General features: G+C 33.7%; 1 protein-coding gene across 1 annotated transcript in view; it reads right to left on the bottom strand.

Moving 5' to 3' along the window:
• The window catches only part of LOC125063347 (mannosyl-oligosaccharide alpha-1,2-mannosidase IA-like), an 82,592-nt gene extending 56,290 nt beyond the window's left edge, over positions 1-26,302 (bottom strand). Inside the window, exon 1 of the mRNA XM_047669757.1 lies at positions 25,620-26,302. Within this exon, the coding sequence (XP_047525713.1) occupies positions 25,620-26,228 (609 nt within the window). The 5' untranslated portion in view covers positions 26,229-26,302. The remainder of the gene's footprint in view (positions 1-25,619) is intronic.
• Positions 26,303-26,935: the final 633 nt, after the last annotated feature.

The following is a 26,935-nucleotide window of genomic DNA, read 5'->3' as shown; positions in this document are numbered from 1 at the left end:
TACGCGCAGAAGAAAGGAAAAAGTATTGTATGTGTCTAGTTTTACATGTTATGTTTTTTTATTAATTGTTTATGCACTTCTTGTACTTTACCCTCTGAAGATTTGTTTTATTATTCCATACTAGGGTTGCCTGGAAGAAATCGCTTGTCACCAAAAGGTCGCCCGTTGCCTAATAAACTTATATTTTTTATATGTATGATTAAGGTTTTGTTGAAGTGTGAGTAAATATATAATAAAACTGTCGTACTACTACACGAAATATTTACACTACAAAAAAATTAAATAACAAACTTCGGCCGCTTACGCTTAACTTCGTAAATGAGTTCCACGCTTTGCTAAAGGCCACGAGGTGTTAAGTAAATTTAAGGCCATTCGACATTTTCTTAGGCACGTATGGAAAAAGTTTAGTAATAAAACCGGAAAGAGGCTCGGAGGGCCATAGCTTTAGAGTTTCACAAAGGAGCAAAGAGAAGTTTGCGATAGTAATAAACTTAGTTGGCGACTTCGTGATGTGGCTTTCAATAATAAAGAACTCCTTTGTCGTTTACTTTTTACTCCCAGTCTCGTGGCTAAGTGGATTCAGCGCAGATCGATCGTTCATCTAGGTTAAGCAACACTTGTAGAGGTCATAAAAAGGATGGGATTTTATTTTTTAATCCAGGCTAAAAGTGGAAATATGTTAAACCTCTCCAAAATCTCTATAAGTATTTAAAGTTACATAAAAACTCGTTAGTAAATTTTATTCATGTATCGGCTGAGAAGGGCGAAACTTGCCGCAGTCTGATAGTTTCTGACAGGAGGAAAATTATTGGATTTGCGTTCCCTAATTGCCATAATTTCAGCCGCAGCAAAATCTGATAAAAGCCAAGAGGCTGCTTGCAGATGGTTTAAAAAAAAGTTTTTTTTTAACTAAATCTGAGTCACATTTTGCATAAAAAAACATACTTTAACAGAACTTAAAGCAAAATTTCTACGAAGACGGCATCACTTGAAGTCAATTGTCGATCCTTCAAATTAATTCTAGAAAAACAAAGTCGCCGAAGCTTACGACCCTTACATTTTTCTTCGGCAATTAAAATTGCAATAATTACCGAAATGAGTTCATTGAAACTTGCGACGAGTATTTGGCATCGATTCAATTATCTATACATTTATTATTTATAGATTATTACTGGCCCGTACTCATATCTGTTCGTGCTTTTCTCTGGTTAAAAAAAACTCATTCTAAGGCCGCCCGTTGCCTAATAACTTACGTAACCTGCTTTTTTTAAAAGCATTTTTCTATAACGTAACGAAGTGTAAATAAATAAATAAAAATTAACGTTTACTTTAACTATCACTTATATTCAATAATTATACAATGTCAGTTTTGTAATAGCCTTAGGTATTAGTTCTTTAAATACATTTATAAATTAACAATGTTTAATTACCAAAAATTTATAAATAAACTAAAAATATGTAACTAACTTAGTTTCGTCTTAATATGATTGTTTTATGTAACAAGTATGTTATTAAACAGGTACCCATAGAGACTGTTCAAAAGCTCAGTTCATGGAATAAGCTCTCAAATTTGTCCATCCGTCTTCGAGTTTTGAGATTAGCATCATTTTTATTTATATAGATAGGTAAAAAGTAACATAGTTTAAGGAACTTCATATTTCAAGTTAGTTTTTTTGTTAGTCTAGCGCCCAGCTCTTGTTCTGAACAATTAAAGACAGCACTGCTAGTGGAGCCATCGTCTCCTCGCGCTGTAGTCCCTATCAAGATTTAAATGTACCGCCCCCGTACCGCCCTGAAGGGGGCCGAACAGAAGGTAACTGCAACATATGCCACTGAACATCCCTCCAACAACCGCCACCGAACCCAACTCTGTGAAAGTTGGTTTTTGAAACTCCTCTTCACCGCCAAACAATTTCGTTCGGTTTTTATACAACATTACTGACGGCTTATAGTAGGTTTAACAAACATGTTTTTAATTCTCTACGCTACAAATAGTAAATATTCTTTCTACGCCGTGCTATTTTAATAAACTCCTTATTCAGCGCACACGTCCTTGATTATGATCATTGTCTCCATTTACGAACATATGATCGATTCTCATAATCCTATTTGAACGCGAAGGTATTGCTTTATAGCAAGCCGACTTCATACCATTTGCAGAGTCATATTAAGAGGCGCTATTTGTATCACAATAAAAACCTGAAATGGGTAAAAGTACCCTATGTTACGAATGTTATTTCTTAGGTAGCAATAAGTTTAAAAAAAAACATGGTGCATGACCTTATATCGCTACTAAGCGATCTCTCCTATGCAACTGTAATTACAGAAATCACTAAAACAACGGTGAGCGGGAAACCTAATTTACAAAAAAAAATCCTATGTAAAGTTAAAAACATATTTTCATTCTATACAAGACCAAAAATATATAATGATTGTAGAAGAAATTTCAGAACGAAGTCTCTGGTTTAAATATAATCTCTTAGTTAGATTATTAATATTGGATTAAGAGATTATTCGTATAAAAGCCAATAAGGCAATACTGAGAACGAGGATTAATACAAGCGAAAACAGCCCTAATTTTAATAGAAAAATCGAATTAAAGTTGTATTACTAATATCATTATAAAGACCAATTTTATGTATTTACGATTAATCGTCTACAAAAATTATTTCACCACTAACGCTTTTTTTTAATGAGGTGAAAATGCGCTTACGCACGCCCGCTCCATGGTTGTCCAGCTTGACACAGAGACTGTGGGACTGGGTCTACACTTAAAGCCCTCTGCTATTCAGAGGGGTAGCGAGATCCTACCCACTACAAACACCTCAACCCTCCACACGCCCTTAATATGGGCCATCTGGGTTTGCCAGGCATTCTACCCGGGCGTATATCCGACAGAGCTCAACCAGCCTTGAACCACCGACCAGTATACGGTCAGACCTCACCCTCAAGATGGATTATCATCAACATAGGCTATATTTCGAAAATATTTAAAAAAATAAATATCCAGCCATGCGAAGCTGCTGTTAATCAAAGAACATTTGTTTAAAGCGATTTTTTATTTTACTATTATTTTAAAATTTACGTTCTTTATACATTAAACGTTGTTAAACGTACACAGTCGTTATGTAATATGACTATTATAGATTCTTGGATACAGATTTAATATTTGATAAAAAACAATAAATTTACAATATACCATAATATGGTAAGTTAGAAGTTAAAGAATATTTTGTCGCCTTCATACACAAATATCGATACATATTGAGCGTTTAAGCCTAAAGGGGTGATTTTAACAAGCCACATGACTCTACCCAATACAATACACACATATAACACAGATAGGCAAGAGGCAGATGTTACACGACCGCCTGGCATCGAATTACAAAACAAAATAAAACCAATTTTCCCAAACTTCGAGGGCCGCCATTACGTGTGTGCCCTACAATCAATCAAGATTGAAGCTGCAATCGTGTTTTATGCTCTAACCAACTTCAAAAGAGAAATTTCCTAAGCCTCTTATATCACAAACTCCTATACCTGAAAATAATAACTTTTAAAATGGTTGTTAAAAAATTATTATTGTTCCTATTCATTCTTAATTACATATTTCGACGCACAAATATTTAATTTTACATGGGCAAAGCTTACCTTAATTATGTTAAATAAAAATAAATCTACGGCGCTACAACCTTTTTAGGTCTGGGCCTCAGATTTCTTTATCTGTTTCATGATCATCTAATAGGAGAGTAGGTGATCAGCATCCTGTGCCTGACACACGCTGTCGCCGTCGGGCAAGCCGGTTTCCTCACGATATTATCCTTCACCGTTCGTGCGAATGTTAAATGCGCACACTGAAAGTCCTTAGGGATGAAAGTCGCTCGCTGAATCCACTAGGCCAACACTGCTTTCAACAGTTATCTTAAAAGCGTATATAGAACAAAGAAATCAAAACAATTTAAATTTTCTAAACGTATTGCTATTTATTTTGCATTTGTGGTGATAACTTTACATTAAGTATTTTCTATTCATTTGTTAATGAAATAATCTAAACCATATCAGATTATTCGTCTCATATTCAGAATCTCATACAATAACCATTCCCTTATCAATTACCATGACTCAACGCGTACAGCCTTCTGCTTCGTTAGATCCGCGTTCACGATTTTAATTGGTATAAATAAATCCATGAGAAATAGTTCATCAATTGAATGCTTGATGATTATATCACGCTAAACCAGTCCCTGCACTTCTGTAAAACTAATTCCTTTTTATAATTGTCCAGCATTGGCGAAATAAAAAACTTCAGTTTCGATTAAGAGTACCTATACGGATACTCTGCACGGATGTCGCAAAGTGTATGTGGTACGAGACTTAATATTAATTTGAGAATCGTTATTGAAGTGGTAAGACAGCGGAAGCATTTTTACAAGACTGGCCTTTCTACAGGGGAAAAGTGGCAGGAGGCTCAACTGATGTTAAGTGTAGCCCATGGACACTTTCAATGCCTGAGGGCTCGCGACTGCGTTGCCGGCCTTTTAAGAATCGGTACCCTCTAATCTTGAAGGACCCTAAGTCGATTTGGTTCGGAAATACTTCAGTGGGCAGCTGGTTCCACATAGTGGTGGTGCGCGGCCAAAACCTTAAAAAACTCTCAGTTGTGAAACGATGGACGATACGATACGGTTGGAATTTCGTATTCTGCCTCGACGTCCGATGATGAAACTCAGCTGCAAGTATTAACCCAAAGAACTCATCTGAACTCTACATGGTAAACGCGGTAGAAGATGCAGAGTGACCCCGCATCTCTACACAACGCCAAGGGATCAAGCCGCTCGGGAAGGGATTGGTCGTCGACGATTCGACCTTACCTACGCCTGCCTAAAATACATATACAATAATTGTAACCTTTCTTAAGATGATATTAAAGCAGAATTCCTAAGCGTATAGTTCTCGTGCACTTTCAATTTTTCCAAATAAAAAATGGAGTGACAATTCACTGCCCGCGTGGGAACGTAAGATATCCTAAAAAACCGTATCTTTGACGAAACTGTTAATCCTCGGATGAATTAAGTAGCTCCGTAGTTATTAATACAAAAAATCTATCTTTATAATAAGTATAGAATGGTATATGAATAGAATGTCAAGACCCGAACAAGGACTTAGATGCTATCCGTATCGCGTGAATAACCTTGTTGTGGTTAAATCATATTTAGTTCATATTACGATGTTTATAACATTATAATAAGGCATTGTGTTTAGAGTGCGATTTTTATCTTTTAGGTCATAGGTTCGATCCCCCCGCTAGACGCGAATGATTTTTTTTTCTATGTGCGCATTTAACATTCGCTCAAACGGGAAGGAAAACATAGTGAGGAAACTGGCTTGCTTTATACCCAAAAAGTCGACGTGATAATAGAACGGTTATTGTATGAGATCCTGAATATGAGACTAATCTGATATGGTTCGATATGGTTTTGATTATCTCAATAACAAATGAATAGAAAATACTTAGTGTGAATTATAAACAATTGCAAAATAAATAGCAATAAATGTATTAAATTTCAAAATTTTTGTATCTATCTACGCTTTGAAAGCAGTGTTGGCCTAGTGGCTTTAGCGTGCGATTCTCATCTCTTAGGTTCAATCCCTGGCTGTGCGCCAACGCCAATTTCTATATAATATGTGCGCATTTAACAATTGCTCGAACGGTGAAAGAATACATCGTGAGGAAACCGACATGTCTTAGACCCAAAAAGTCGTCGGCGTGTGTCGGGCACAAGGGACTGATTACCTACTTGCCTATTATATCGAAAAATTATGATGAAACAGATTCAGAAGTCTGAGGTCCAGACCTAAAAGGGTTGTAGCGCCACTCGTTCTATAAACCGGTAATAATCGACAAAACCTGTAAGTAACGTTAAATTACTAAGATTTATTTATTACATTGTCAAATTTAATTTCTCCACTCGATTTTGTTGGTTTTTGTGACATGATGGTATGTCGCCATGTTTAATAAATCATTCCCGTGTTCCGAGCATTAATCATGTATTGTTGCGTGTTAAGACTGGTCGCGTCACATTTTATACAATAATAGGGAATGTTATCATTGTTTTAGGATGACATTAAATTTTGGAATGCGGTCTTATTACTAACGTATTACCTTAATGTTTTTAAGTCAAAAATCATTTATTCATATCAATGTACACTCATGAACGTCAAAAAAGAAATATACATTAAATGCTTCTAATTTTACATTTACTGCCAGTTCTCAAATCCAGGGCGTAGAACGGAAGAGAAGAAGAAACTCTCCGCCACTATTTTTAATCGCCAAGTGTTTTGTTTTATACAACGTTCCACCATGTTCCACATGACATTTTAAGTAATAAATAATAATAAAATAAATTAAAAACAAAGATTTGTCCTGTATGGGAGGCATGGTGAAATAGGAGCACGCATTTACATTTTCATGGGAACAACACATAGTCGAAATAACTAACATCACCGCATACACGAATTCAATTACACCACAAGTAGCACCCGATCACGAGTATGACGCATGGCTAGCCAAGCCAAGTTTGTATTATCGTATGATAAGTGAGAAGAAGATGAGAACAGTGTTGGCCTGTATAGTATAGGTTAGAATCCTATACAAAAAGGGGGTCAAAAAGTCGTGGATCAAACGCAACTAGGGGTTAGATGGGGTTATCAGCTGCAAAAAATTGTTCTACGGGAGGTCCTTAAGCTCAACCCCTTCAGAGTTATAATTAATTTTGCGTTTTTATAAAAAATCGACGATTTTTTACTAATTCTTATTAACATTCGAAAAAATCTACACCTGTATCTTATTCATATTAACCACATGAATTATATGTATGTACGAAACTCTGCTGCGACCAGTGCTTACTTATGGTTCAGAAACCCGGCCCCTTAGCAAGAAAAAAAGATCTTTCTCCTTATTTTCGAGCGGATTCTTCGAAGAATCTTCGGTCCTGTTTGTAACGACTGTGTTTGGCGTATTCGCTACAATGAAGAACTTTATAACATCCTAGACGACGCCAACATCATCCAATTCATAAAGTGCAACAGGCTCAAGTGGCTGGGACATGTGCAACGAATGGCGAACGACAGAACCCCAAGGTCCTTACTAAACTCACAACAACGGTAGCAAGAGAAAACCCGGTAGACCGAGGCTGCGTTGGTGGAATGGAGTTGTCAAGGAACTCGAAACAATAGGGGTTCGCAATTCGACGCGGGAAGCACTAGATTGATTGCGAGTGCGATGTGTAATTATAACCATTGATGATTACTTGTATATACAATTCATGTGGTTAATAAATAAATCAACGTTTGTTTTAATTATCCATTTAATTTAGGTATAATCAAATATTCCATTAACAAAAACATGTAAGTGAATAAACGAAGACTTCTACATTTCAAATCACCGTAAATCGCATTTTCATTCCCACAAACAAAACACGAAACGAGCAATTAAAAATGCATCCAGATAAACACATCACAACAGGAGGTAATGTTTAATGTAAACGAATTTAATTAAATATACTTTTCATCATTATTCAAACGGAGATAAAGAAATACGTTAACGGCTATCCATTTATTTTCGGCAAAAATTAAAGCGCAGACATTTGCCGATAAAGCTTTTCAAAACAATTAACAGTTGCAGAATTCACTCGACTCGAACTGGACCTTAAGAATCAACACAAGAACTGTGAGCGTTTCGCACATTACAATTCATACTAAGTTACGTCCTTTCTTGAAACTTAAAACGGAATGTATTTAATGACGATAAAACAAATTGTAATTATTATTAAAAATCTTTACTAAAATATCGAAATCGTTTTTACCAACTTTTCGTTCCCAACTCACGTATACATAACGAACTTCGTCTCGTGAACGCGTCTAAAAAGAATTATTCTCGGAAAACTTTGTTGATTAGTATTAAAATTAAGACCATGTTACACATATTGAGAAGGTAATTAAAAATTCGTATTAAATTCAGAGTACTGTCATGATTTCAATGAAATATTTTGAGTTTTTGTTAAGAATATTTTTAAAACTTAGTAATATCTTCGTTTGTTTTATACTAAGAATTACCTCTTTTGACTTTCGTAAATACTTAGAAACAAGATTAAAAAGTTTCTTTGCAAACATAAAAACAAATTGTCAGGAACTGCTAAGGTACAACCTTCGAGATAGGCCTCCTCTAGTGCTTTAAATATCTTCCCTCAAACCTTCGTCAAGGAGTTTATATCTTGTTCATGAACTCAAAACTAAACAAAGAAATTAAAAGTTTTGGTAGATTTGTCGAATCACAGCTCAAATTTTTTTTCTACATATTTTCATCACTCGACAATGGTAACCCATTTCACAAATCAATTAAAACATCATGATTTGTGAAATAAATGAAAGATGGTACAATTTTTTGGCGTGACCACAAACGCCACTTAGAATTAAAAAAAATCCTAACCATTAGGTTAGGATAATTCACTGGGAAGTGAGACACTTTCATTTAATAATATCAGTTAAAAAAAAATTAAGTGGTCCAAAGCCATGCGCCTCCTTAATATTACATGTATACAAGTCGCAAAGAACGATAGAAAAAAAAATTGAGCTGTTTGCCATGATTCGACAAATTTACCAAAGTTTTAAGTAAGGTTAGTAAAAAAAGAATAATCAAAACTATTACTTTCAGAGGCGTGTACAATCAATATAACAGTCAACCACAACGAAAAAAGCAATTCCTTTCAAGTAATACGCAATTTACTCAGATCTTGATAAATGACACAAGTTGCATGAGATATTTTCACAGCGTACATTAAAGCTAAACAAATGGGCAACATTACAATAGTCGAGGAAACTGTAATTATTACAAATTGCACAAACAATTGACCAGAAAAACTGTTAACGAGAATACTAAGCGGGGTAACAAAAAGGTTTACACAAAATACGAGAGCCATCCTTCAAATTCATCACTTATAAGACAAATAATATGAACGTATGGTATGGTATGATTTGTGGACTCAGTGTCCGCACTTAGACTAATATCAACGTATTAAAAGCATAAAATAAATCAGTTACTACAAACTTTTTAGATCTATGCTTCAGATTTCTGTATCTGTTTCATGATCATTTGTCAATCTAATAGTCAAGTAGGTAATCAGCCTCCTGTGCCTGACACACACTGTCGTGTTTTGGGTCTAGGGCATGTTTCCTCACGATGTTTTCCGTCACCGCTCGAACGAATGTAGAATGCGTACAGAGGATGAGAGTCGCGTGCTAAAGTGGTCAATTGCCCCTAGACCAACACTGCTCAAAATCATAAAATCGTTATTATTATTAAAGCTTTATTAATTAATCCATAAAACAATTGTTTAGTTTACATTTCTTAATATAAATATTAGTTGTCTTAGTAAATTTCAAAAATGAATGTTAGCTTTGCTAGTGTTCTAGTGTATTTGTATTTGTACGGCCCCTTTTTGGGTAAAAGCCTTCCCAAATTGTTAATTTCTTTTTGTCTTAAACAAAGTTTATCCAATATCTTAAAACGCATAGATATAACATAGTAAATTCAATCACACCTTCATAGCTTCTAAATATTGATGACAAATTTATGTGATAATAGTATGATACATCCTTTATATGTTTTACGTATTACAATGTTACTTAAGTATTTATAGTGACACAGTATATATTCAATAGCTATAAGGGGTTTATAGTACGTTTGAATAAGATCAATCTAGTCTAGACTTCATAAAAGTGCCGTTATGTTTTATGACATACATTTTACTTTAAATGACAAACAATAGTATAACAATTAATTTTATTCATGGTTCTGTTTAATAATCTATATAAATAAAAATTAATCGCAAAATACGTTGCTAAGGGCAAAACTCGAAGACGGCTGGACCAGTTCGAGTAGGTATTTTTTTTATTTATTCCTTAAACTGTAGGGTTTTCATGGCGAGAAAGAATTGAAAGGTACAAAAAAGGTGTTGGAAATTCGTTTTTCGTACTTAGTAGAAGCATTGCAAAATGTTCCATATTAGTATTTAGCTACAAAAAAGGTAGGCGAAGTAAAAAAGTCATATTATTGAACCTAGTAGATTGTTTTTTTTTAAAACGAAACAAAGTACGCGGGTTAGTTAACTACATATATATATATTGTAAATGAAGTTATGCCTTAATATAACTTGGGGATTCATAGTCGTGTGTCGTGTGATTGATATGCTGACAGTTATTTGTTTAATCATTATAATAACCTCAAAGTAAATTTAATATCAATACTGGTATTTATAATAATAAAATAATATACATTGAAATAAATAACTTAACATAAACTAAAATATATTATTAAAAGGAGTCCCTTTAGGCAAGGTTCCGAAGATACTGGCAGCGTTCCCCCTTTGAATTGCTAGACCTCAAAGTTATATTTATTTAAATACAGTATTTATATACAGATTTATTAAAATTAATTAAATCGAAAGATAATATATTTTAGTTGAAAAATCTCCGCAATCATAACAAACACAGGTTCAGAGGCGGAAAACCTTCCACCCTCCTGTTATTGTTTGTTTCGCATACGTTTTTAATATTTCCGTTGACGGAGGCTTTTCATGACGCTTAACTGAAAGAGAGGAATTTAAATACTTTCAGAATTTTCGTTTAAAACGTTGATTAAAATTTTATGTTGCAACAAAATTACTACATATTTTAAACATTTGTAATTTATTAAACCACATTCTTAATCCATATACTGGCCGTGGTTTATAGTCGTAGTGTCTTGTTCAGCCGTATTTATATAGTAACCTCTAAATTAGGCCGAATATCTTGTGTATAAAATATTAGATATTTTAAAGAACTATTAAAATATTTTGTCTAAGTCTTAATGCTCCTTTTATCAGTAACAATGTCCATTACCTACATATTTTTATCAATTTCTTCATCGCTTTTATGCAATAATATATAGCAAATGAGATTTTATAGTTTTTTTATATTATTTTGTCTCTATTGTGCAGCACTGAATTCTACGTTCAGTTCTTCACATTCCCATAAATGTATGTAAATCAACTAGAACTGCCGCATGTGAATGTCGTGTCGAATGATACGCAATGGTACTTGAACTTGTAAAATCGATATAATTCAAGGATGCGTGACGTCACTCCAAGAAATGGCCATCCACACGCCGTATCGCAAAGCAATAGGTCTCATATAATAGGCTCCTGTGTCTGAATCTCTTTGTTGTGCACAGCCGTAAATTCGCCGACATTTCACCAACCGACCATTAAATCACAGCTATCTCCATCTCGCAGTATTGAAAGCGAGACAGTCCTAATCTGGGATCAGGAATTTTGACAAATTAGCATGTTGCCACATAAACCAACGGGGTATTATCGAACGAATTATTTTGTAGGTACAATCTTTATTGCCATCTAGTTCATATAAGCGAATTAATTCGGAGGCGAAACCACACTATCTCCCAATCCCTTAGGGCGTACGGGAACTATCTTAACATCTTACGCATTGGGGCTCTTTGAGTTGCGTCTAACGTTATCAGGATTTTGGCGTTGTAATTACCGTTATTTAATGAAGAGATGGGGAACGAGTGATTCAGTCTTGGCCCTAATTAAGGACAGAGAACAAGATTATATACGACATTTATCTATCTTTCGACGGCTGTTTCTAATCACGCGTCAATCCTCAGATGACAAGTTCTTAGATGTCAAATGTCAAAATTTATATTCTTCATAATAACGATTTTAATTTTTGGTTTTATGTTGATCCAAATATTTTATGAATTTGTGAAGTGCTTGGCTTATTATTTGTGATATATCAAGTAATATCAATGTATATACAGTCAAAACCTGTTAAAACGACATCGAAGGGCCTACTCATATTTGGTCGTAAAAACCAATAGTCGTAACAGCCGATGACGTTGTTATTAAGAACCTAATACTTTTATCCGCCGGGACCTTTGATTTGGTTCTCTCTATTCCACAACATCTTACCCTAAGTAAGATCAAATCCAATACGTTTTTGACATACAAAAGTTATAGTAACAGGAAGTCTAATAACTAGATCAGGCGGTATAAACACCACCAAGCTCATGAGAGGCAATGTTGATGTCAATTTTCTAACTAAGCAATATCATTAAAGTTTCTTAGAAAAATTGGATTATTATATTTTATTCCACCATATACATATGGTATTTGAGATTTTTTCCATATCAATCATTTGTTAAAGCTAATTTAAGTATTAATTAAACAATTTCCAATTTGTGCTATTTAATATACAGTAATACTTTAATTATGTTTTCGTAAATATTGAGTAGTTAAAAACGCAAATATACACAAATTGTTTGTGTTTGTATACTTCTATCGTAAGCATAGATTTTTTGTCTAAGTTTACCTCATTTTGCCGTCCTCAAGCACTTGTAGAAAAAAAATTAAAACACAAAAAAGCAGGCGTGTCTACGCAGTACGCTATAACACATATTGCACACAAGAAAGGAACGGGCACATTTCTGTAGTTTTAATTCTTTTTATAATAAGTGATATTGTATTAGGGCAAGTGCTTATTATATCGCTAGTAATCGAAGCCATTACTTTCGTATTAGAAACAGATCCACTTATGGGTATACTTCAATCAAATTTAAAAAATCATAATGTTTCTCAGGAATTATTCAATTCGATTCAACGATTATTTTATAGTATAATATCATTTCTGAGATGCTAATCTTAGCAATTGGGATTATTTCAAAAGCACCCCTCGGGGTGTTTTATTTCTCTCAGGTTAAGGCTAGCTACACACTTATACTAAGAAAACGACACACTTAATTAATGTTTTATTTTCTCTAAGATGACACAACAGAGAGGTATAAGGATAAATTAATTAATAGTCAATTAAGACTTATACTATGTAGATATCAAAAAGTAATTTAAAATACTAATTAAATATATTTATAGCAGAAGGAAACTAGTGTCATGTCACACAAACTGAATGTGTTTTATATAAATGTTTTAATGGACGATTAAGTTATATTATTATATATACGAAGTTATGTTAAACATAATATGTTGTTAAAGTAAGAGGCCCTAGAAAGATATAGCAATTATAAAAATTTCTAGTTCAAGAATTCCGATTCTCCTTCTCCTCCGATTCCTTCGTCATCAGAGGAGAGACAGACAATTAAATACAAATAAAATCGCAATAATTTCTACTAACTAATGGCATCTTCTTTTCTAATAAATCATAAATGTGTTCTGGCCTAGGTATATCGTGGATTTCTTGATCCCCCAATTTATGCGATCCGCGAGCCCCGTCACTGGCTACTATGTAATCGCTTGCGGAGTGAAATTTTCCACTCGGAAAATTGCTTGGGAAATTATGTAGCGATTCAAAATGTGAGTTTAATATTATTCTGCGTTTAGAATGTAGAGGATTACAGCTATCCATTTTACTACACACCTATGTTTTTACATAGAGCAAGCTGATGCTTAGTGAAAAAGCTTCGCGTGTGGGTTACCGCCTTTTTATAATTATGTTAACTTGTAGACGGAAAGCTCATATTATAATCTATGAACACCTACAACGACAATTGTCAAATATGGTATAGTTATAGTGATAGACACAAATAAAATGCAAAATTCGTTAGATTAATATTACCCTTAAGGCCATAAATACTTTTAAAATGGCAACATTTCTATAAAATATGGCCTCATTTTTCAACAATATTTAAAACCATATTGTGACTTTAGAACCTAAAATTTTAATTATTATTTATGTTAAATATTGAATTCAATTTCAAAAACGCTTCTTCGATAATATGACCTCAGGTTCTATGACCTATCTACTTATAAACACGTAAAGAAATTTACGTTAAATATAAATATTTCGTTCAAAGCAGACGAAACTAAACTCCATTACAGTATTAGAATAAGACATGTATAGCATACATGTAATTAATTTTCGTCTTCGTCATCGTCATCTGCATATAACTAATCTGTAATCAGGGCCCTAAGTCGAATTGATTCGGAAATACTTCAGTGGGCAGCTGGTTCCACATAGTGGTAGTGCGCGGCAAAATCCACTCAAAAAACGCTCTGTGGAACGACGGACTGCGAGGTGATACGGTTGGACTTTCGTATTCTTCCTAGACGTCCAATGATGAAACTGCAGGTATTAATCCGAACAACTCCTCTGAACACTCCGTAGTAAATGCAGTAGAAGGTACTCTCAAGAGAAGAGAGCTCAAAATCGCGGAAAAAATACCGCAGATATTAAACTTACCTCCACCGATCTTATATTTTAACAACAGCTTACCTGAAACAAATTACAATATTTAAATGTACCACAAATATATACGTTATCAGCAACCATAGAATAAATTTTAAAAGTAATTATATATCGTATGTATTATATATTACCATAATGTACATTATTCCATACGAATTATGAGTTGTCTATAGGTAATTTACTTGTATACGCATAACAATAGATAAATACAGTATTATTATATATAATCTATTCAATATAATTATTGTTTCTATTGTGAAAATATAATACTATATAATGCTTTGTGTATTGCTTTTGAATGTATTGTAAGACATATGACATATTTGTATAGGACGTTGTTTTAATAAAAACTGCCTTTAATAGAAACAATTGATCTAAGCTTTACCAAATGTCCTATAAAAATCTATGAAAAATAGCTAATATGAACAATCTCAAAGTCAAAATTTATTCATTTTGGTAACACAATGTACACTTATGAATGTCAATAAAAATACATTTTAAATGCTTAATGCTTCTAATTTTACATTTACTGCCAGTTCTCAAATCAAGGGCGTACAACGGACGAGAAGAACTGGCAATAAACTCTCCACCACTCTTTTTAATCGTCAAGTTTTTTAATTTACACAATATTTGTAAAGAGCTGCAGCCATGCACCCAACAATGCATAAGCCAATGAGAGTATTCTTTTGAGAGAGACGTGCGAAGATCTGATTGGTTGACGATTTAGGCCTAAGTGATCGTTTCCAAGAAGCCGCAACAATAATACAATTCTCAAACTAAGCAATTGTGGAGATCAAGGTAAAGATAATCGTCTGTTTGTTTCTGTATTTAGATATTAAACTATAAAATTCCTTGAGCGTGAGGCTGTATGTGACACGATGAAAACTTTTGACAGGGTTTCGCTGTAAATTGACTGATATGTAATATTGTTTAACACAAAAAGTCTTTAAAAAAACAGAATCTAGTGTTATACAGTGCCAGTGCCACTTATCTTGGCGGGTAAGAGCGTGACTGTTATGGATATTGTATTGCCAGTAAATAAAACTTAACCATTATATAATGGGAATAATTTGAAGTCATGCAGGCTAACTTAATAATTTATTGAAATGTCTTAATAGAACAATGTGCTAGTATCTAGAAAATATAGTTCTAGGCTTAAAGTACCAAGTACTAGTACCAGGTACCAGGTATCATTTCTTCTTGATACTACGATGAAAAGAGATAGATTCGTTAAAATAGTGTATAGTTTGCTTGTATAATTTTTAACGAAAAATTTATAAAGGCCGGCAACGTACTTTCGAGCCCTCAAGCAATATGAGTGTATATAGGCGGCGGTATGACTTAGCATCAGATAAACTCTCTAAATGTACCTGTCCCCCTGTCCTGTCTCTAAATGTACTTGTACCCCTCTAAGGGTATTTGACGCTACTTAGTTTTTACTGTATTTAAAAGAGGACAGTCTCATCAGTTGGTATATCTTACGAAACAGTTAATCAAATATAATTATTCAAAGTTTTGTACATATAACATAAAGCTGCATTATACCAAGCACAATATACATTGTGCTATAAAGTTGTGGTTATAACACGGGCGTTTACTAAATCGTGTGCAACCGAAAGCACTAACGATAGAGATAACAGCGCCGTTTAGCGAAGCAAAACATAATGATATATGAACTCAGTAAGATGGTGGCCATGGTAACCAACGATAAAATATACATTTAAAATTGCATTACTTTTTAAGCTTGTCCTTATATAATTGTTGCTATTAATTATACTTTAGTATATTCCGAGTAATTATCACAATTGTAAGGGTTTGGTGATGTTAAAGACAAAAATGTCTGCAAAAGACTAAATCTAAGACTTAATCTTAATTGCGTTATAAGTTACAACACGTAAATAATAATGTGGGCAATGAGAAGACCTCTCTTCTCTTCTACTTCACATCAGGGCTACCATGGATATTGTAAGAACTAGGTACAACGAAATATACATAGATGACGTCATAATGAAACATGAATCTGCTCTTACTTTGGTTTTACATAGTAACCCTGCTATTCAAGACAGAATCTCGAGATAAACCCGTATGTAAGTCATGAAATACTCATTCTGCTGGTAGAACTTCCTCTTCCGATACCGGCCTCTTATCTAAATATTGAGAGGATTTAGGTTAACGAGAGCTACCAGCTCATTACCATCAACCCACAACATAGAGCTATATATTTTTATCTACATTGTATATTATATATGTCGCAAATCTTTTTATGTCGGAAATATAGCTAGCGTCTGTTCAGGAATTCCTCATCCTAATGGCGAGGCTTGTAAATCATTCCAGTTATTTTGAGTTTTCTCAACGTATACAAAGTCATAATCAAGCCAATTTGGACATATGGCAATGAACTCTGCAAGTCACTCCAATACAGAAATACTAGAGAGATTTCAAAATATCGGTCTGAGAACCATATCCCGTGCTACTTCCTGAAATCCACATACACCTGGAAATGGAAACTAAAAAAGAATCTGTACTCAAAGCTCGTAGTACTAGATACATGAACAGGCTTAAAGAACATAGCAATATACTAGCTAAAAACTTTCTAGATAGTAAAGAAGATGTAATCAGACTTAGAAGAAAACAAATTTTAACCCTGGACTAGTGATTGAATCAGGCATTATGTTTACTGGAATATTAGCCACACAGTATAATCCATAATATTATTTGCTGGTAAATAAAGAAGACTTTTTGTGTTATTTTTTGAGTTTGTCTATTAATATTTGTGTAATATTTTTATTTCCATATTTTTTTTAAACATTTCGTTGTATGTTTATTCTCATGTATTTTAGAAAATATAGCTTGTAAAATATACTGTAGATATATTTATAAATAATGTGATGAACTTTAATAAATAAAAAACCTCTTCATACACATTTCTTCCTGGGACTTAAACAGGAAGACAGGAGCATGACGCAATAGTTACAGGTACAACATTTTGTTAAAACAAATAAAAAAATATTATACTTTCGTGTAGACATTTTGTATAGCGTAAAGCTTTCGGACACCCTTAGAGCTTAGAAACCAAATACTGTCTGGCATTTTGAAGTTTTCTTTCGAATCACCTTTACAAATGTATACGTTGGGAGTGAGGGAGGATCGCTTCACCCAAATTGCGATGTCGTTCAACTTAACTTTTGTGCCCTATGTAAAACCAGTCGAAGTATTTCTGAATTAATTCTAAGGGTCCTACAAGAAAGGATTATATACATATACAACAACCACTATTTAAACCTTAACTTTAATAGGAGCATTAAGAATATCCATAGCGCTAAATCACCTGCGACATGAGCACACCCCACACACACAACCTCACGTACATACCCACACTTTTATAGCATCACACAACACAGCCGAATCAGGTATAACTTAGTTAAATGTATTTAATATTTGTTTCCTTTCGTAAATGTTTGACCCTTTTTGTATATATTATGTGAACTGTAAGATATATATAAATATTCTTATAAAACAATCTCCACAGAGCAAGTCGGACCGAGTAAGGGGTAACAGAGAGGAGTGGAACTGGGAACACCGGAAATGCGGCGATTGGCGCTCGGACGTGACAGACGCGGGAGTTTTTTGTTTTTTATTGCGTTGTGTAAAATATGTTCTTCTGGTTGAATATAATTTTCATTGTGGTAATTAGTTAATTAAAAATTGTTTTGTAAGGAATATAACTTCCTAGGTTGAGTGTTTTGTATCTTTTAATATTTATCGTTTATGATTTCTAAGAATATATAAAACACATCGACTCGCGAGTTTGAGTAAGAGTGTAGCGGCGGTACCTAACACTTGCCCCTGTTCTATAAAAACGTTATATATCTTTTAAATCGCGGAATCGATGAAAACCAAATTACTCTAACATTGATGGAACAAACTGATAAGTGAAGTGACTTTAAATGAGACGACACAACGGCACGTTTCTCTTGCTTGTGATTGGTCAGAAGCATCCGTCACATGCGACATGATACGTCGTGTTGCAGATGGCTTTTAATTTTTTTTTCCGCTCATGGCGCCGGCTATAGTCTTTCGACCATACCGCCTAGCGACGGCTTTTCAGAATTTGACAGAAATAAACAAAGAGCACTGTATCCACAGTGTAATGACACAAGTACTATAAGTAATGATTTGGGCATCAGATAAAATTTCAGACTAAATACAAACTTTAGTATGGCACTTATTGGCGGCTAATGGTTCGCGTTATGTCATCAAAGCTAATAAAAGGCCGGAACAACCGATCTAATTACCTTCTGATGTACATTAGCCCAACGGACGCTTTATACACCACAAAATAAGATCCATCAAAAAATAATCGATTTCGTCTTATATTATACTCTTGACATAAGAGCAAAAAAATGAATAAGAAGTTTTTAACGGTTTAATAATAAAAAAGTTTTAAGTTTTGTAAGGACATTTGTAAGTGTACGTATAACAAGTTCAGCCTGGGATATTCGTATGTAGCCTCTGTGGGTGGAATCTAATTACTTTTCCTATACTACTTTAAGAAGAAACCCACCGAAACCTATGTTTTAGACCGAAAAATCGGTGTCATATACCAGGGACACAGAACCTGGTTGGAAACCTTTTGATTCGATACCCACTGCTCCGAATACCAACCTATATCTTATTACATAAACTTCTGTTTTTTGACGGTTATGGTAACCTAGTAGGGTAGACCGAGGCGAATCGGATCACAGGGCGAATCGGATCAAAATTAGAAATCTGTTGATAATTCAAATATCACAATCACATAGAACGCACTCAACCGGCGTTTTATGTCTCTTCATTTACTGAGCACCTCCCGACATAAGCAGTATTTCGATCGCGCTTGTGGATCAGTGGCAATGCCGATCGTCAGCCACTCGGTTTTTTGTGTGTGTCGCAATTTGGCGCTCATCTAAGGTACGCGTACTTACGATTTCTTTGTGTCATATGACGGATTTGTCTTAAAATTTAACTACATTGGCTTATATTGTTAAGCAAGGTGTTTATATTAAAGAACCAATTAGCTTTTAAGTATAATCTTAGAGGTTAACGTCTAAAATATTTATTTCAAAAGTCCTAATTTTGGGGCTAATCGGATCATATCCTTAGGGGCGAATTGGATGATATTTTTAAACTGATTTATTACAAGATTGAGGTTATTGATTCATATTTATTTCATGACCGCCGGAGAATGGTCTCAAGAAAAAATGAAAGAGCAGCCTCTATATAAATAAAGTCCAGAACAAATAGTTTACCTTACGTAAAGCTGCTAAGATTTTTTCAGTAGGTACCGTTCACGAGCTTACAGATAAAAAGGACCATATATATGTGAATTATGTGCCAATAATCAAAATTGATCTTATTATTATATATTTTTACTGATTCCAAAGTTATTTAACACTATACCTTAAAATTTTGTTATATGTTGTGTACGATCCGATTCACCCCGAAAGTTGGGGCGATTCGGATATTTTCCTTTTTTTAGTTTTTAATAGGTAATTAAGAGAATATATGTATGATTTAAGTTTTCAAATGTTTGTTTCATAGGTTATTAATACTTCTTACGATTTTATTAATGAAAATAACATTATATAACACTTTAGTATGATTTACTCAACCTCAAAGAAAAAGTGATCCGATTCGCCTCGGTCTACTATACGTATAAATTAAAGCTAAAGCCAAAATATTCAATTTGTTAAAATTAAAATAGCTAATCGATAAATTTATTTTACTTAAAATTTCAAATAATGGTCAAATCGCTGAATCAGTTAAAGTGCACGGGGAAATTGCGTGTCGGGGAATCCTTATCCGGTCTAATGCAATGCAATTAGAATTTTGAAGTGAATCCATAAACACCTCGTTTGTATGCTAATTAAGACCAAACAATGCCATTATTCCAATGCAAATCTTTAAATTTCACTATTTTGTGGGAATTTTTAAGCGTGCATTGTTCTCAGAGATAAATCATAACCAAAATCACTTAAAACAGTAGGTTTTTGGGTACATAGATACCATAAACCTAGTTAGTCCTACCCAGTCATACCTAACCTACCCAGTCATTGCTATGTTCCTAAATTATTTCATTAATAACATAACACGATCGAATGCTTTGCACTTGTTTTACAGCAGACAGCACGTACAACACGGTTAGCATGAGGTAGCAATCGCTTATGTTGAAAGATAACATTTAATATTAAAGATTAAAGTGTTGCCAACGCCACCTATTGTCGCGAATATGGTACTAGCAATTCGCTACTATCGTCAAGTTAGATTTCATAATAACAATTCAATAGTTTCATAAATTACCGTTAAAATATGTTTGAATTATATAGAGTACTAGCGGACCCAACAGAATATGTCCAGTATGTACTTAATATACTTAATAAAAACAAAAAAATATTTATATATTCATTTGTAAATCTTAAGTCTAAACCCTTCCTCGAACACACACACAAAATTTCAACAAGATCGGTGCATTTAGGAGTTTAATTTCAAACACACGCACAGAAGATATATTTATTAAAGTGAGATGTAACAAAAATGTGGGAAAATCGCAAATACTTAAAGTATTTCTTTTGAAAACGTTCACGTTTACAGTACAAAAGGTGCGATTGTATTGTGTACTCAAATATGTATGTGTGTCAACGCATCGCGACAATATGCCGTTATATTGACCTTGTCGCGAAAGTATACTTATAACATTTCTTTGTTTAAATGATTAGACATTTGTCAAAACATTCAAACAACTACTTCATTACTTGAACAAGCGAATATGTAATTTATCTCCGCTTAAAACACTGTTTCTTAGATACAACCATGAAAAAGTCAAAATTATACCGACTGAGAATTTCTTTATAATCCAATTTATAGTACAAGTTAAAAATTATCAATAAAACATATGTTACAAAGTAAAAATTACTTTGAATTTAACGAATAATAAGACCTTGGAAAACAATTATTTGTAAAAAAAAAAAACAGCCCATAGTGACGTATAGACGTTCTATTAATAGTGGAAAATTGAAAACTTTCCATAACGAGGGCAGAAACTACCGTTTTCCACTTCAATTGTCAACAATAGTTATGGTAAATTAAACTGTGTGTGAACGGAACTAATGACAATTTCGAAATCGGCCCGTATTTGTATGAATACAAAACGTATTATATTCTGTAGAACAATTTAAAATGTGTAGTTCTACTTACATACATTATTTTGATGAGGGAAGTATTTTATTTTAAACAGTTAAATAATAATGTCTTTTATACGAGGGCGGGTCTAGCGTCCCACAAAAGTCAGAAACCTATATCATTGTTGATTACTTAAAAACTCAATAAACTAAATGATTATGATTTTGTTCAAAATAGTATTCAACAAGAATTTGTTATGTCCTGTCCAGGCCAACCTTACTTTTATATATTAAATATAATCAGCAAAATTTTCCAAATACCATCTGCAGAAACCAACCTAGGAGTTCAGGCACTTCTCTTTCGAATCCTTCGCGATTATAACGGATTAATCAGTACTTATCCGGAGCTGGATATATTCGGTAGTGGGCTGATCGGTTTTAAAGAGAGCATTGTTATCGCCTATCTCGAACCTAATCCGCTGTTTTGATGGTAATTTGTTTCTGCTTAACAAACATTTCTTGTATTTTTATTTTATCTTGTCATATATATTACTTATATTAGAACTGTGAGCGTTCACTTTATCATTTTATTTATTGTAGTGTTCTTCAATCGTGAAATTTTTTTTTTATCGGCAAAGAGGATATTTCACTGCTTTTCACTGTGCACCGAGCTTCAGGCCTTGTTCTATAATGCGCGACAGAGTCCTAGCGGGAATCTTCATTTCTCGCGATAAGATTTTTTGCTTCCTAATGGGGACTCAACGAATTCTTTTTGTAGTTATAACAGCACGCGGCCGCCCCGATCTTTTCTGGTATTCGACAGACGAAGTGTTGTTGTATCTGTTTATAGTACGATATACAAACATACGGCTGATACCAAGCTTTTGATGTGTCTGGAATATGATCAACGGCTCCATACCCACTTTGTGCAAGGCGATCACTGCAAATAGCAATCCTATTGTATGCGTAATGAAATTGTATGAAAAATCTATACATCCGTGCTGTCGAACAATACTTCACAAAACGGGACTTTTTTGTAAAATGTCACGATAACAGCAGATATTAACACAGTAATGTAGCCAGTTTCCTTAAACACAGTCGAATAGCGTACTATTTGTAGACTTTAAAAACCCGAAAGAAGTGGTTTACAAATCAACGTGAAAATTTTATAATACAATGCTTTGTAATCAAGGAGTCTAGAGAACGCTTGAGTAATCAAACATTATCAAAATGCGAGCAAATTGAAAATAAGCTGATAAAATATTGATTCAACCACGACAAGACGAATTGAATTGCGCAAATAAAATATGCTTCTATAAACAACTTATGTATTTGGATTAAACAAAAATTTATGGTAATTTCGACGATTCGATGTTCTCATTCTTGCTGGAATTTTTGGATAATTTACCGCTCATGGACGCTTACATTGCCAGAAGGCTCGCAAGTGCGTTGCCGGCCTTTTAAGAATTAGTAAGTTCTTTTCTTGAAGGACCCAAAGTGAAATTGGTTCGAATACTTCAATGGGCAGCTGGTCACATAGTGGTGGAGCGCGGCAAAAGCCGCTCGGAAAGTGTGGTCGTCGATTCAAATCGCTTAGTTGAATATGGTTAAGTAGAGGGAGCTGGTACTGGGTAGGTCAGATGTGATAACAGCACTTCATGTGGGGCCGAATTTGCATTTTATAGAACTTTAAGTGGTGGCCCGAAGTGAAGTGCCGTCTCGCTTATAGGCTAAGCCTTCCCTTCCAAATGACCGAGAAATGAACGTAATTCGACATGTCAATGCCCAGTATTAGGTAGGTGAGGCTTTAAGGAGAGTGCCTTCGAAGACAGGAATAGCGATATGACGAGCACAAGTCTAAATAACACAATTTTAAAACTTTCAGAAACCATTTTGGGAGCTTACCATAATCTGCAAAGCAAGATTAATTTAATTTTTGTTCATTGTTAAATACACCTTAGCTCAAGCAACGACCTTTCATATGACGGGAATTCAAAGTAATAAAAAAAATCGGTTGTCTGTAAAGTCGGTTTACTGACGATAGTTAAACGTGACAACGTCATAAAAAATATTTATGGGATGGTTGAAAAAAAAAATTTAAATTTTATTTGTTTGATAGGTATTTTGTATGGATATAGAGAAGGAGGTAAATGGAAATCACAATTGAATTGATCAAGTTACATTTATTTGTACGCATAAATACAATTATGTCAATTTTAAATGGAACGCCTCAGAGCGAGGTAACGCCTCAGAGCGAGGTAACACCTCAGAGCGAGGTAACGCCGCATGAGTCATGTTTTTTCGTGCGTGCAGCCGGCTCCATCGAATTATAAGACGTTGGCACGTCAAAAGCATTGTCGCCGATAACACTGTTGTTTACACCAAATGATTATGGTGACTCCAGATAACTCCAAAAACTATTTATATCCAGACTCACATTAGTATATATGAAATAAGGAAAATAACCGATTCCTATATAAACATATAATTTCATTATGCATTGAAAAATCAGAAACAAGTTTCATGTTACATCTGGTAGAAATCCGGTTCCGTCAAACTCAAGAGGCTTTATTGTTTATATTATAACATTTATTTACGATGAGTTAGACTAAATGTAAATAATAAAATAATTATAATTGTGTTAGCATATTGAGATATGTGGTATTTAAAAAAAAAATCTACAACTTTTTGTCTCTAGAATCTGTCGGTGTACTAGTTTATTTGGTTAAAAATATAACGTTACATGAACAATTATATCAAGTACATGCAATATTTCTGGGTTCGATTCCCAGCGAAGCAATAGCGTCGTGTCACTCGGACTACAACAATATTTAGTTTCGAATTTTACTGTGAAAGTAACGAAAAAAATTGAAGGGGAAATATCTAAGCCTGTTCCTTAATAGCCAGTAATGGATTATTATTAATGAAAGTTTCAGATACATTAGTATAATTTTGGGTATATTGTCAGTAATTAATCTATTATGACATATGATAAGATTATTATCTAAACAAAATAATTGTCTATATAAAGTGTGAATATTGAGATAAAAAGTATTAGGTGCTACTTACATAGATTAAGATAAACTATGCATCATATAATAAGTAGGTGTAGGCGACAATCGCCGGCGCCTCGCAGTCAATGACCATAGAATTAATATCACATACACATACTGAAGAAAGTCATTGACTTGAAGTCTATAACTGTTTGTTTGTATTAGTATAAAAAAGTCTATATCTTCATAATTTGATCTAAAATATATACTACTAAGATTAAGTTCCATATGTAACAATTACATGACTGACACTCTTCGTCTAAGTCTTATACACTAATTATACAGTATTATATATTCTAGACTTACTAGAGGTTACAAATACAGAAAACATTGAAAAACAAGTATTTTGTTTTAGTGTTTGTTTAAGTAAAATAAACTTCCAGGCTAAATACATAGGTTTTCTTATATATTAATATTATAATTTTAGTATTAAGTAATTTTTTTAAGTTGCTATGGGTGATTTAGTGCTAAGTACTAAAATATATCTAGTAACAAAAATTAAGTAAAGAAATAAACCAGTATTTAAAGCCAATAAGTGTTAAGAATAGGGGTTATAATTATATACAACTTTCATATATTATAAGACATTGTAGATATTTATTCTGTTTTCGACGCAGAGAAATCAGTAGTATTTGCATCACAACATTATTATGCAAAACACAAACAAATGACGAATGACCATAAGAAAAAAGTAGGAAAGGTTTATTACTTGAGTTTCACTGCTACTACTCCCCTAATACTTAATTCCTATTACTATACCACAAGAATGACTGTAACTAAGAATGAAAAATAGCTGCATGTATTTATGCAAGATAACACTATCAAGTAATAAATTAATATAATATTAAATTAGTACTGTAACAATATTTCAAATGATGATTGACATGTAATAACTTAATCAGTTATAAGTTTATACTATAAACCACACAAGTTATTCAACTGATAACCTTTGCATTATTTAGTAAGTGCAGTGAAATTAAGCCAAAACTTGTAACTGTAACTTAAGCTTTGATCTGAAAAAATATTTTAGATTTTATGACCTCTGTCGTCTGTGTTTATGCCAATATGAATAAATAAGTTATTAAGAAGAACTTACCTCTTTAACAGTTTCTCTTTTGTGTCTAATTCCAGGATCTGTATTCGAGTCCATCATGGGTAAAACATATTTATTGCTTCCAAGAACAGATTTTTCGCCTGCAGGGGACACATCTTTAGCTGCGTTATTTGCGACATTTGGTTCTTCAATAGCATCTACAGGAGGCTTGCTAGGACCTCGAGATGATGAGATAGACGGTGCCGAGTCAAACTGCGGCCTTTCCAAGACTTTCATTCCCATATCTTCATCTATCTTAGCTCGCAAACGATTTCTATCTTGAACAATATGAGGATCATCTCCATCCTCTCCATGGCGAACAATACCCACCACAGGAAAGTCCCCTACCTCATTTTGGGCTAGAGGCGGTGGCATAAGTAATTCTGGGCCCGCCTTTTGAATACGTTTGTACACATTATAAACACTATCATTTACGCTAGTAGAACTTTTAAACTCTGGCAAATAGAAGAGAGCACCTAACCATACGATTCCGAATGTCAACAGTACTGAAATAATTAGGTATTTCTCGCGAAGCCGAAAGGAGCGACGTGATATTGATGGTACGGGAACGCCATTGACAAACCTTTGATAGCTCGGTAAAATTCCCGTCATGTTTACTAATTTACGATGTTTGTTCCAAATAAACAATACCAATCTCCAACTTGCGACCCGTCATCAACAGTCGCCATTAAAGAACTGACAAAAATCTTATGCAAAACGTCAACATTTGCATGACAGTTTGTCAATTGTCGTTGTTACATTGTAGTGTTTCATTGTCATCGCTTTACCACAGAGATAACTTTGAACCAAATTTAGCATAATAAATTATAAGTCTGTAGTATTATTAAAACTATGCATAAACTTCTTCTATACTGGAAATTTGTAATATTTACAAATTTCTTGAATATCACAAAAGATATTGTTTGTCATATTTTTGTACTTGTGGAACACGCCATCTTTTAGTAATATGGTGTATCAGAAAGTGTTAGAGAAATCACTTTGCAAAAGCCAAAAAATACTTTATATTCATTAAAAAATATCAGTCTAATAAAATTAAATATAATGTACAGTAATGGTCTAATGCACTATTACCATAGTACTCACCTGTGTCTTTTCATCACAGCGTAAACACAATTTGACTTTTGTTAAAAGGATACAATTTATGCAATTAGACTAATTTAGTATTTTATGATAAAGAGGATATAGTTTCATCAAAGATCAAGGTTTACGTTTCGAATGTAGCTGTTATTATTTTACCAACAGATTTAAAAACTTTTTAATTTATTTCAAGTGTCATCTCATCCTTTTTATGTCAGAAT

This window comes from Pieris napi, chromosome 3 (genome assembly GCF_905475465.1).
Source record: "Pieris napi chromosome 3, ilPieNapi1.2, whole genome shotgun sequence".
In the NCBI taxonomy this organism is placed as follows: domain Eukaryota; kingdom Metazoa; phylum Arthropoda; class Insecta; order Lepidoptera; family Pieridae; genus Pieris; species Pieris napi.
This window is presented reverse-complemented; position numbering and strand designations above follow the sequence as displayed.